The 13,197-nt window shown below is 57.0% G+C and overlaps 1 protein-coding gene across 2 annotated transcripts in view; it reads left to right on the forward strand.

The window, feature by feature from the left end:
* RPS6KA1 (ribosomal protein S6 kinase, 90kDa, polypeptide 1) overlaps positions 1-8,665 on the forward strand; it is a 28,491-nt gene extending 19,826 nt beyond the window's left edge. For both annotated transcript variants that reach the window (XM_004678658.2, XM_012722666.1), the window contains exons 17-21: positions 5,650-5,811; positions 5,957-6,033; positions 6,283-6,400; positions 7,266-7,403; positions 7,770-8,665. In XM_004678658.2, coding sequence (XP_004678715.1) covers positions 5,650-5,811; positions 5,957-6,033; positions 6,283-6,400; positions 7,266-7,403; positions 7,770-7,892 — 618 coding nt within the window. In that variant the 3' untranslated portion in view covers positions 7,893-8,665. The remainder of the gene's footprint in view (positions 1-5,649; positions 5,812-5,956; positions 6,034-6,282; positions 6,401-7,265; positions 7,404-7,769) is intronic.
* The last annotated feature ends 4,532 nt before the right edge of the window (positions 8,666-13,197 follow it).

Raw genomic sequence — 13,197 nt, forward strand, 5'->3', positions numbered from 1 at the left:
TCAATCCACCTGTTCTGCTCCCCACTCTGTCTCTGGTGAATCCTCTCACCCCTACACCTCTGGCCTGTACCCCAGTTCTTGTGTGTATAAATAAATCTTTAAAAAGAAAAGAAGGAAAATTTTCCAACATTTACAAAACTTTATGAATAATATAATGAACCCCACTTTCTCATCGCCCAGAATCGAGAAGTGTCAAGATCTTTATGCTTCCTTTTCCCTTCCTTCCTTGCCATATCCCGTAAGTCTCTTTTTAAAACTGAGGTAAAATTTACCTCAGTTGAGGGGTAAGTTACCCCTTCACTGTACACTTAAGACTGGGTCCATGCATGTGACTTTCATAGTGAGCCTCCCTTTTTTCATTTAAGCTTCATTTATTTATGCATATAAAACTGGGGTTCAGGACACAGGTGCGGGGGGTGAGAGGACTCACCAGAGACAGAGTGGTGAGCAGAACAGGCAGATTGACAAAGCACACTGCTGAGGGGAGCAGCAGGTGGGTCAGGAGAGGCCTGCCGCGCCCTGTGGGTCAGCTCCCTGGCCAGGGATCGAACTGAGCTACAGGGGCTGCAGACAGCTTGCTGAGACTTCACCCCCTCCACCATCAAGGAATTCCTATTAGTGGGAGATTTTTTTTGGGGGGGGGGAAGAACATGATCTCATAACCAGAGCTTCAGTTTGGTTACCGCAGCTACATTAACGTTAGGTCTGAAGTGGCTTTGGTTTTTAAGATGGCCAACGCAAAGAGTAACAGGCCAGGTCAGGCAGCCGATGTGTTTCCTTTCCAAGTGTGATTCTAAAGCGAGCACTAGTTCACGTCACCCCAAGAAGGCTTAGAAGACAGAGCTGAACCAGTGCATTTCCAGGGGTCATCTGAAGTCAAGCATCAGAAAGAACTTTCTAGAATGGACTTGCCTCCAAAAGGAGTGAACTTCCACCAGGGAATAGACAACTGCTCGGTGGGGGTAGGCTGGGAGAAAGCTGTCTCCCAGGTCTAGGAGTCTGTGGGTCTCCAAAGCGTCGGGCCCTTCCCAAATACCAGGGCAGCTGAGGAGGAAACGGGACTCTGTTGAGCTATTGAGGCGATCTTGTGGGCTCCTTCAGCACGGTGGTATCTGATCTAGAAGCTGGCTTCTAACAGTTTTATACATCTCTGAATTTTATGTTAACACTCTCTTCTTCCTGGGTCTCCCTGGTGGCGCAGGGGTTAGCTGTCAAGCTGTCCGCAGCCCCTGCAGCACGAGTTCCCTCCCCGGCCAGGGAGCTGACCACAGGGCGCGGCAGACCTCGCCTGTCTCCCTGCTGCTCCCTCAGCAGTGTACTTCGTCAATCTGCCTGTTCTGCTCCCCACTCTGTCTCTGGCGAATCCTCTCACCCCCTGCACCTCTGGCCTGTGCCCCAGTTCTTGTCTGCATCAATAAATCAATCTTTTTTTTTTTTTAAAGATTTATTTATTTGTGCATACAGAACTGGGGTACAGGCCAGAGGCTTAGGGGCGGTGAGAGGCTTCACCAGAGACAGAGTGGGGAGCAGAACAGGCAGATTGACGAAGTACACTGCTGAGGGGAGCAGCGGGCGGGTCAGGAGAGGTCTGCCATGCCATGTGGTCACCTCCAGGGCAGGGGGGAATTGAACTCATGCGGAAGCGGCTTTAGATTCTCAGTGCAGTGCTTTAACCCGCTGCGCCACCAGGGAGGGCCCCAATAAATCAATCTTTTAAAAAAATAAGCCAACATGCTCTTCCCGCTGGCTCCTGCCACACTGAGTTGTGGACACACAGACGTGTGTGGCTGCTCGTCACGCCTCCTCCGCCATGTACCTTCTGTGTCAGTCAGGCCACGACTTCGTTGCCCTTCTACTGTCAGTGGACAGTGGCTGGTTAGCAGTTCTGACCGTTACTGTGACGCTGCTGTGACGTGGCGGTGCTTGTGTGGCGAGTCTGTGTCTATTTTACGTGGGGTGTGAACCCCGCAGTGAAATCGTGGGTGCATGTGTTTATCCTTAGTGGATGGTTTCCCAGCAGTGCTTTACCCAGGTTGGCTGCTGGCGGAAGCGTGTGAATTCCGGGCTCAGCAGCCCTGGGTCCGGCCACCTTATGGCCATCGCTGTGCTGCGGGGTGTGGAGGGCGTCTTGCTGTGGCTTCACTTTTTTTTTTCTTCAGATGTATTTATTTGGGCCCCCCCTGGTGGCGCAGCGGGTTGGAGCATTGCACTGCGAAGCTAAGCCAAGACATGGCCGCATCAGTGCAAGTTCAATCCCCGCCCTGGAGCTGGCCCACAGGGTGCAGCAGACCTCTCCTGTCCTGCCCACTGCTCCCCTCAGCGGTGTACTTCATCCATCTGCCTGTTCTGCTCCCCTCTCTGTCTCTGGTGAATCCTCTCACCCCCTGTACTGCTGGCCTGCACCCCATTCCTTGTGTGCATAAATGAATCTTTTTTTTTTTTAATCTTTTAAAATAAATCTTAAAAAAAAAAAAGGATTTATTTATGCTCACAGAACTGGGGTGCAGGCCAGAGGTACAGGGGCAGTGAGAGGCTTCACCAGAGACAGAGTCGGGAGCAGAACAGGTGGATCTTCTGAAACACACCGCTGAGGGAGCAGCAGGCAGGACAGGAGAGGCCCTGTGGGTCGCCTGCAGGGCGGGGATGGACTCCCTGACACGTCTGTTCAGATCTTTGGTCCATTCTGGAAACCTGAATTGTTTGCCTTTTCCCCCCTTTATTTTCCAAATTCTTTGTTTTTTCTGGGAACTCTTTGAGTGCCCAGCCTCCCGCGACTCTGCGTAGTCCTGATGTCCTCATGCCAAGACAGCCTTTTTGAAACAGCTTTTGGGGGTAGTCTCACCCCTTTTTGTCCCTCACAGCCCTGACACATGACAACAAAGGTGTAGCCCCGACGGCCGCCAGCCCGCTGCTGGCCAGAGTCCTGGGCCAGTGGACTGGGGAAGGTGCTCCCCTCAGGCCATTTCATAAGTGAGGTTCCTGGTTTAAGAGAAAAAATCAAAGCTGATCTGGCTCCATGGCCTGTTGCTTCCGGCTGCTGTGTGACCGGAAGCTGCTTTGGACACATTTCCTCCAGTTACCTTGTGCTTCTTGACCTTTAAGCTTTACGTGCTTTCTGACTTTTTTAAAAAAATGTATTTGTATGCATACAAGAACTGGGGTACAGGCCAGAGGTTTAGGGGGTGAGAGGAGTCACCAGAGACAAGAGCAGAGAGTGGAACAGGCGGACGTACTGAAGTACACTGCTGACGGGCGCAGCGGGCGGGTCAGGGGAGGTCTGCCGCGCCATGTGGGTCACCTCCGCCCGGGGGTCAAACTGGAGCTGCAGTGGCTGCATTTGGCTTCATAGTGCTGCGCTTAATCCCATTGTGCCACCAGGGAGGGCCCCTAAGTGCTTCTTCATATGCAGCCTGATAGTGGGGCACAGCCCAGTGAATGCTGGGGTCCTAGGACAAAGGCTGTCATTTCCCAAGCCCTGTGCTGAACATTTCTGGCACATACCTCCTGTGTGTACCCTGTGCACCTAGGACCTGAGCTCTATTCAGCCCCCTGTACCGTGAGAGAGCTGAGGCCAGAGAGGTTAGCTGGCACCCCGAGATAATACAGAGACCTCTGGCAAAGCCAGGATTCATGCACCGGCTGCCTGGCCCCTGCTGAAGCCTCCAGGCTGCCAGAGGCCACAGCCTCCGACTGGCTGCTTTTGGCCGCACATATATTTTGGTTGGCCTGCAGGATGCGGGGTGTTTCTTGTTATTGTCGTTTTGGGTTGGGTTTGGTAATTTGACTGCTTCTGAAACTTGGGCCTGAGTTAGAACATGGTACCGGGAGTGGTGCAAGCTGCAGCTGCCCCTCAGACAGGCTGGCAGGGCTCCCGCTGGCATGGCTGCACCCACGGCCTGGCCGGCCTGTCTCGCTTCCAAGTGCGGTGTGAGGTGAGAAGATGCTCCCCTCTCCCACCTGGGGGACGGGTGTTAGAATGAGGAGTAGGGGTTTGTTGTCCCTTTGTGTCGTTAAGGGGGGGCAAGGCTGGAAAATTCCCACCCCCCTGTTGCCCAAAACTCATCTGTGCCACACTGAACTGGAATGACCATAGAGTGAAAGTCAGGCTAGTTCAACCCTCATCTGTGCATCTTACAAGAGCAAATTAGTTCCCTTACAGCCTCAAGTTTCCTCCTCTGTCAGAGTCCCCAGGCCCTGTCGTGCCCCCCCCCCCCCCCGTTGAGTATAATGGACCAGTGCCACGTGCTGGGAAGCGCCTTGTAAAGCAGGGTAACAGGGTACTTGGGGTCCACAGCAACAGCAGATTGGCTGGTCCTTGGCAGGGGAGAGCTGAGGCTGTATCTTTGAGGGCCTGCCCTGCCCTGGGCCGCGTGATCATGTTTTGAAGGAGAAAGCCTAAGGGGCTGGGCTCTGCTGGAGGGGTTCGGGCTCAGTTGGGGTTATGGAAGAACTGTCTTGATAAAGTTGACTCATCTGCAGCTCAGCCAAACTAACCTGTAAGGTGTGTTGCAGGGGTGCTTGTCATTTGCTGCATAAAGCTTACTGAACCCTCATTCTGTGTGGGTGCTGCAGGTGGGTGAAGGCTAAGGAATACTGCTCAGAGATTGCAATACTACAGGGAAGCCCCACTGATAAGGAGATATTTGGGGGGCCTCTCTGGTGGCACAAGGGGTTAAGTCTCAGCACTGTGAAGCAACCCGAGTTCAATCCCCAGCCACGGAGCTGACCCACATGGCGTGGCAGACCTCTCCTGATCCGCCCGCTGCTCCCTCAGCAGTGTTTCAGTCCATCTGCCTGTTCTGCTCCCCACTCTGTCTCTGGTGAGTCCTCTTGCCCCCTGCACCTCTGGCCTGTACCCCAGCTCTTGTATGCATACATAAATCTTTTTTTCAAAAAGAGACATTTGAGAATTGAAAGAAACAAGAGAATGAGCCAGGCAGATGCCTGAAGGAAGGGGGTGGGAAAGCTGGAGCCCTCCCTGAGCGGGAGTGTGCCAGCAAGTTGCAGGAAGAGCAGTGTGGTGTCCCTGGAGCTGACTGTCAGGGAGGACTGTTGTGGGAGAGGAGCCTGTGCTGGAGGCAGGGCAGAGAGCGGATGAGGCCACAGTAGGCCCCTGTAAGAATTTGCCCTCTTACGAGGGGAGGCCTTGGAGCGTCCCAGCCTGACTTACATTCGGTAGGGTCCCCGTGACTGCGTGTTTGCAGCAGGCAGGGAGGGAGGCAGAAGCAGGGAGACCCGTGAGGAGGAGGCTGCGGTGGTCCAGGGGAGGGCCACAGGGACTGGGTCAGAGTGCTGCTGGCCGAATGCCGCCAAGTGCTTGACCTGGAGACTTGGATGGGAGGGACAGCGGAGCTCGCTGGTGGGTGATGGAGGAATCGACTCTTCGGCTTTTGATGGCGGGAAGGGTCGTTGCCAGGAGGTGAGGACAAGCAGGTTGGAGGGAGGCAGGAGGGCTCGGCTGTAAGGCGAACACAGCGCTGCCGCCTGCACGTCGGCACAGGCTCCGTGTCGCATTTCCAGCAGCACGGAGGGCCAGACCCCCCCTTCCCGGTCTGGATCCTTCTGCCCCTCTGTCTGTCTTCCTGACTCTTGCACCCCTGGGCCACCGGCGGCTGCCCGTGGAGAGCTGACCCCAGCCTCTGCCCCCAGGTCGTGCACAGGGACCTCAAGCCCAGCAACATCCTGTATGTGGACGAGTCTGGAAACCCCGAGTGCCTGCGCATCTGTGACTTCGGCTTCGCCAAGCAGCTGCGGGCTGAGAACGGGCTGCTCATGACCCCCTGCTACACCGCCAACTTCGTGGCGCCCGAGGTGAGTGTCCTGCCGCCTCTGGCTGTGGGGACGAGGGGACCAAGCAGCCAGGGAGGCTCCAGCCCATGGCTGGGCCTCTTGTCTTACCCGCGGGCGGGCGCTGTGATGCCTGGCACTCACCCCTCCCTGCCTTCCTTCCTGCCAGGTGCTGAAACGCCAGGGCTACGATGAAGGCTGTGACATCTGGAGCCTGGGCATCCTGCTGTACACCATGCTGGCAGGGTGAGCGCCCCTGGCCGCGGCCGCCTGTCCCCCGCCCCCGCTCCCAACCCTGGTGTTCAGCGTGGGTGGCTCGTCTGATGGCAGGGTGCTGCCTCAGAAGGGCTAAAGACAGGTACATGCCCTGCCTGGGGGGCCCCCACGAGGAGGAAGATGCCGTCGCTGTTGGCCCCCAGGCTGAGGGGGAGGCACAGTCACCGCCGTGGCCCCGGGCTGAGGCCCGAGGCTATACCGGACGGGGCTCTTCTCCAGATACACGCCATTCGCCAACGGACCCAGCGACACGCCCGAGGAGATCCTGACCCGGATCGGCAGTGGGAAGTTCACCCTCAGCGGGGGAAATTGGAACACAGTTTCAGAGACAGCCAAGGTGAGTCTGGGAGCCTGGACTCCCCTGTTGGGGTGGCGAGGCGGGGCGGGGGTCCCAGGGCTTTCAGCTGTTCTCAAGCAGCCCCACTCCCCAAGGGCAGTGCTCCCCAAGCCTCTTTGCAATGTTCCCATTTTATGAGCACAGAAAGTTCTGGGCTGGGGCCAAAGCTCTGAGCCTTGTTGATAGTTAGGTGCCATCCTATACACACACCCTGTTGGGGCAACTTGGGGGTCACCTGCAGGCCTTGCAGGGCACAGCAGGCTGCGTCATCAACCCCTGCTTTGTGGGTACTTAGTTGGGACATTCGAGGTTGCCCACAAGGAACAGATGCCAGGCTACCGAGAGAGGTGGGTCCTCCTGGTCCCCCAGGCAGTGGGGGTGCAGGACAGAGCCTCTGACCTCACCAAGCAGAAAGGTCATCCAAGCGTGTGGAGCGCTTGAGCGCTCAGGCTAGCGGTGGCTCCCGCTGTGGGGCCTCTGTGCAGGCCCTGGGCCAAGCTCTCACAGACAGGACCACCTCGCACAGCCCCTGGCAGGCGTTGTTCTCCCTGTCTCAGACTCGGAGTAACTCCCCCAGGGTGTTCCGTTGATGAGCAAGGAGTCAGGTCTGGAAGCTGGGTCTGCCCACCCTTAGGTTTGCGCTTCCCTTCTTCCTGCTCAGCTTCTAGAAGGTGAAAAAGAAAGGAAGGGCGTTCCAGGAAGACCCAAAGAAGGGCATGCCCTGGCTATGCCCCAGGAGGCCCTGGAGCAGGGAACGGGGTGTGGGGCTGTGCAGGGCTGTGGCCTGGCCCATTCCCCTTCAGTGGGGCACAGCTGTCTGCTCCCCTGCCGCCGTCCCCAACCCCCTCACCTGCTGTGCCCCCAGGACCTGGTATCCAAGATGCTGCACGTGGACCCCCACCAGCGCCTCACAGCCAAGCAAGTCCTGCAGCACCCGTGGATCACCCAGAAAGACAAGCTCCCGCAGAGCCAGCTGTCCCACCAGGACCTGCAGCTGGTGAAGGTCTGGCCACCCCGGGCATCCAGGGACTCAGGCCAAGGCTCCATGGGGCAGAGCCAGGAGAGCCCATGTGTATTGTCCACCACCCAGAGCTCTTGGCTGTTCCACGGGCCCCGGAGCCCCTCCCTGGTCAGGATGAGCCCCCAGGCCCTGTGGCCCCCAGTCTAACATTGGGCCCTTGGTCCTCTGAGGTTCTGAAAGCTCAGTCTGATGGAGGCAGCAGGACATGGGACCATGAAGGACCACCCAGGCTGGATTGATGGGGGCTGGACGGCTGGCAAACCCGGGTGGGGGGCCGGCCTGGCCCTGCAATGGTCCCCTCTCCCGCGCTGCCTCTTCCAATCAGACTCACCCCCACTTCTCTTCCAGGGAGCCATGGCAGCCACGTACTCTGCACTGAACAGCTCCAAGCCCACCCCCCAGCTGAAGCCCATCGAGTCATCTATCCTGGCCCAGCGGCGGGTGAGGAAGCTGCCGTCAACCACCCTGTGAGGGGCCGGTGCCCCGGCCGCAGGGCCGTGCTAGCTCGAGGGACGCAGCTGACTTCCCAGAGGGAGCAGGCCTGAGTCGCAGGACCAGAGGGAGCTGGAGCCCAGAGGGGCCGACACAGCCGGCCAGGCCACCCCCGCACGGGTGTGAGAAGTGCCTTCTCCTTCCCCAGGATGGACTCTTCTCGGCTCAGGCTCTGCTGGTTGAAATCGATTCACCGTACAACCACTTGTCTTTTTCAAGGACAAAATGGCATCAACCACCGTGGATTTTACAGGATCCATTTTGCCTTTCTGGGAACAGAAATAGCCAGCGTAGCCCCAGGAGGGGCACTGAGTCACACCAGGGCTCTTTGGGGCGGAGACGCCTTAGCAGAGCCCTGGGTCCTGCCGGCCGCCCGCCCCAGCCGGCCTCTGGAGCCGCCCGCACGCACGCAGCGCCACCCAGAGCTCTTGGCTGTCCCACACGCCGCTCCCCTTCCCTCTGTTCCGCGGGGGTCCAGAGCCCCTCCCTGGTCAGGATGAGCCCCCAGGCCCTGTGGCGCCCAGCGCCAGGCACCAGCATCCATCGCCCCGTGGGCCCCCTGCAGCCAGGCCGGGCAGCCCCCGGAGGACCCAGGAAGCACTTTCTGGCCGACTGTGTTGGAGTCGGCCGCAGGACGAGTCCCCAGGTGGCCAGGGGGCTGGGCTGAGGGCAGGGGCTTGTTTTCATTTCTTCCTCAGCTGGTAACTCAGGGTTCATCTGTCCATGGCCTTTCTAATAAACTTACAGTTGAGTTGAAGCCCACTTGCCTCCACTTTTCCTCCCATCTGCCTTCTTCCTGCTCTCGGATGCCAAGGACTTTGGCAGCAACAGGAGATGGACGGGGGCCAACTCGTCCAGCTGCTTGGAGCTCAGGTCACTTGGGGAGCCGTGGGCCCTGCCCACACGTCCCTGCCAGGGGATTCCACCGCGGGGCTAATAGCAGCAGCGCTGTTATCACCCACAGTGATGGGGCCTCGCAGGTGTAGCTCATATTCTTGGCAGCCCCCTGAGGCGGGCATCACTGTTTTATAGGTGGGGGTGCCGAGGAGTGACGTCACACGCAATGACGTGCAGCCCCCACCCTGGTCCTGCACCAACTGCTGGTGAACCACAGTCATTGTCATCATGGGCCTTAGCCTTCCAGAAGGGGAATCGGACCATTAAAAACCAAGGGCGGCTCCTGATCAGATAGATGCAGTTAAATTGGGTCTAAAGATGGAGCATTCAGGGCACCTGAGAGCTGAAGTATGTGATGGGGCCGGCAAAGCCAAGGAGACAGAGGCCAGAGCTGGGGTCAAGGCCTTGAGAGGCAAACGGGCGGGGTGCTTGGCGCCAGCGAGAAGGCAGATGTGCTGTGATGTCAGGCCAGAGGTTTGCTCAAGGGGATGTTGGAAAGAAGAGCAGGGGCCAGTCACGCTGGTGTTGGGGGTTAGGGCGCAGTCAGGATTCACTTCTAAGAGATGTAAGCTCCAAGAAGATCTTATGAGCAGGAGAGTAACATCAGTTGATAAACATTTTTTTTTAAATTGCTTTGACTAGTAAATGTAGAGAATTGGCTGGAAGCAGGGGAGAAGGTGGGCAGGAGACAGAGTGACCAGGTCATTGGGGGGCACTGGGCAAGACATGTGGCCTGCACTAGGGCGGCAGAGAGGAGGTGGTGGGAGCGGACCAAGTGAGGACAGGCTTTGCAGGTCAAGTAGACAGCGCTTGCTGGCAGTTTGGGTGTAGAGGCGAAGAGAAAAAAGACTCATGCCTGCTTCAGGAGCAGGTTTGAGGGCTGTGTGGGAGATGCCTTTTAAAGATCCAAATAGAGATGGCAGATAAGAGTCGTAATTAGAAGCTGGAGTTCTGGAGAGAGGTCTGGATTAGGAGTACAAATTTGCGAGTCATTAGCCTGGAGAGATTTGTAGAGAGCCAAGGGGCTGGGCTCGTGGACGTGTGGTTCGGACCCCGGCTGCAGCAGCGTTATCTGGGAGCGTGTGAGGGATGCAGCCTTTCAGGCCCCGTCCCGAACTGCTCACATTCTGCTTTAACAAGGCCCGCATGTGATTGGTGTGCTCACTGAGGTTTGAGAAGTGCTGCTCTAAGGACTCAGAGCAGGAAGAAAAAGGGGACTGACTGGGCCCCAGTGCTTTACCATCATTGAAGGGGGTGGTGGGGCGGCAAAGGAGACAGAGGACCATCAGGGAGCCAGGAACCTGCCAGCCTGACAAGACTCAAAGCGCTGTGAGCCAGGCCTTTGCTCCTCCTTCTCAGCCTCCCCACTTTACAGGTAAGCACGACCTGAGAGGCGAATGCCCATGATGAAGAGGGGCAGTGATGCACGCAGGTGGGCTTCAGAGCTGGAGCTGGGCCTGAGCTAGCCGCCACCCCCAGGAGCAGAGGCTATGCCAGAGCACCAAGAGCCCAGGCCCCTCCTGAGCACCCGCTGGCACTCAGGGTACTGAGCCCCTGACTTGGAAATGCTCCATGTCTCTGAGACTCAGTTTCCTCCTCTGTGCAGGGAAACCAACACTTCCTGTTCCCCTTACTACCCAAGGTAGCCCGTCCTGGGCATCACCCCAGCTGGGCATCTCTGCCTCCCCCACGTCCCCAGCCTGTTCTGCTTCCTGACCCTGTTCATTCCGCCTCCTAGATAGTCTGTCTCCTGCCCACCTTCCCAGGCCTCCTCACTTTGTCCTTTGCCAAAGCCTACTGGTTCCCTCATTTTTTGTGCCCCCAGCATCCTCCATTTATAATCAGATCTGACCCGGCACCTGCCCTGGTGCGCCTCCTCACGCTGGCCAGACAGCCCAGGCATGCTGGCCTCCGTCCTATGTGGTCTGGCCCTAGCTGAGCCCCTAAATCAGCTTTTGTAACTTGTTCCCAAACCAAAAGGTCTGAATTTGGGCTCTCCCTGGTGGGGTAACACGTTAGAGCGAAGCTCTGTGGAGCTCTCCAAAGCTACCACAGGGCAAGTTCCATCCTTAGCCAGGGAGCTGACCTGTACAGGAGCAGTAGACCTCGCCTGTCTCAGCCACTGCTCCCCCAGCAGTGTGCTTCAGTAGATCTGCCCTTTCCACTCCCCACTCTGTCTCTGGTGAATCCTCTCACCCCCCTTACCTCTGGCCTGTACCCCAGTTCTGGTGAATCCTCTCACCCCCCTTACCTCTGGCCTGTACCCCAGTTCTTGTGCACATAAATAGATCTTTAAAAAAGAAAGAAAAGAGGGCCCTCCCTGGTGGCACAGCAGGTTAAAGCACTGCACTGAGAAGCTAAAGCCGCTTCCGCATGAGTTTGATTCCTGCCTGTCCCAGAGGTGACCACATGGCGCGGCAGACCTCTCCTGACCCGCCCGCTGCTCCCCTCAGCGGTGTACTTTGTCCATCTGCCTGTTCTGCTCCCCGCTCTGTCTCTGGTGAAGCCTCTCACCGCCCCTGAGCCTCTGGCTTGTACCCCAGTTCTGTATGTACAAATAAATAATTCTTTAAAAAAAAAAAAAAGAAAGAAAAGAAAAAGCCTGAATTTGCTATGTTCCACCCTCCACTGGATTCCCCTAGATGGGCGCCTAAGGTCTCATCCTTCTAGAAAATTCAAATGACCTCTCTAGGAAGCCAATTAATACACCTGGGCTTAACGACCCCCAGGCATGTCATGCCCAGCTCTGCACACCACACTGCTTTGGGAATAACAGGAGTTTAATGCACCAATCTGAACTCGAGCGTTAGTTCATTTCTGTACCCTAAGAACTAGCACCAGGCCTGTACACAGTATTTTGGTCCTCAGCTAGTGTTTGTTGGGTGGGTGAGTGAGAGAAGGCAGCAGTAGTGGACTTGATGATGCTGGGGGGAGCATCGGACTCTCCCCACAGACTTGCTGGAGCCTGGGAGGGCATCTGGGAAGGAGGAAGGGAAACCGGTGCTCTGAGGTTCAGGGTAGTTAGTGTCCTGCTCAGGCACCAGAGGGAAGATTCAAGAACCAGGAAATGGCAACTGGTGTGCTGGGGGGCCATAGGTGTTTTCTAAACCCCAAAACCACCACCCTGAGCTTCAGGCTCCCCACCTGCCAAAGGGGGGTCATGCCTTGTGCTCATTTCAGGCACTGGAAGACCAAATAAGCACGTGACCACGATTAGCAGGTGGAAAGTGTTGCTTGTGTGTTAAGCTTGCTATCATTTTCACAAGCTCGGGCAGCCCCCCAAGAATTCCATGGTCTCCCAAAACACAGTTCCTCGCCACCAGCATCTCAGCCGGGAACTCCGCCCCCCGCCCTGAATGCTGACTCCCCAAGCAAAACCCACCAACAGAAATAACCACGGGAATAAATGGTCCATCTAGATCCCCCAAGTCATTCTTCCCTGTCATGTTCTGGCACCGCCCTTCCCTGCCCAGGACCCTGCCCTGTAGGACGCACCTTCCTGTGAAGCCTTGGCACCCATCTATGGCAAAACGTGGCGAGTGTGCTGGCTGCCAAGTGTCCTCCACGTGCCTGAGAAGGTGGACCGCGTCGAGGTCCGACTAATCCTATTTCACACTGGAGCAAGTTGAGGCTTGGAGTAACAGGGGTCAGCACAGGCTGAGCAGCCCAAGGCCTGTGACTCCACAGTGCACTCTCTCACCCCACTTCCCAGCCGTCTGCCCCCGCCCCCAGACGCAGGGGGCCACAGATCTGTCCAGTTCTTACTCTTCCCCAGGCAGCCACGCGGTCATCCAGGGAGCTGGAACACTCAGGTTTGGTCTCTACTTGTTAGAAAGTGCGGGCCCTCCCTGGTGGCCCAGCAGGTTAAAGCACAGCACTGGTAAAGCTGTCCGCGGCCACTACAGTGCGAGTTCGATCCCCGGCCAGGGAACCACATGGCACAGCAGACCTCTCCTGTCTCTGGTGAATCTTCTCATCCCCAATCCCCCCCCACCTTTGGCCTACACCCCAGTTTTTGTGTGCATAAATAAATAAATTTCTTTTTTAAAAAGTATAGAGAGAAAGTGCTAGTTCCCAGTTTTCAAGGAATAGGGAACAGGCTGGGAATCTGGGCAGTTTGCTATGGTGGACTCAGAAGGCAGGGACCCCCCCCACCCCTGGGCTGCGCACAGAGAGGACTGATGAGGCTTGTCGAGGTCTTCGAGGAATTCCTGTTCCCTGTGGGGAACTGTGGAAATGATCCCACACGTCCCCCTTGAGTCAGAGACTAGGGTGTTGGCACAGGCACCAAAGTCCCCAAGCATTTCTGGCATTTTCCCCAGTCAGGCATCGTGTTTTCCACGATCATCTCCCAGACAGGCACCCTCAGAGACAGGCTGGCTTCCTG

The sequence above is a fragment of the Condylura cristata genome, unplaced genomic scaffold, assembly GCF_000260355.1.
Source record: "Condylura cristata isolate star-nosed mole 26May11 unplaced genomic scaffold, ConCri1.0 scaffold00008, whole genome shotgun sequence".
In the NCBI taxonomy this organism is placed as follows: Eukaryota; Metazoa; Chordata; class Mammalia; order Eulipotyphla; family Talpidae; genus Condylura; species Condylura cristata.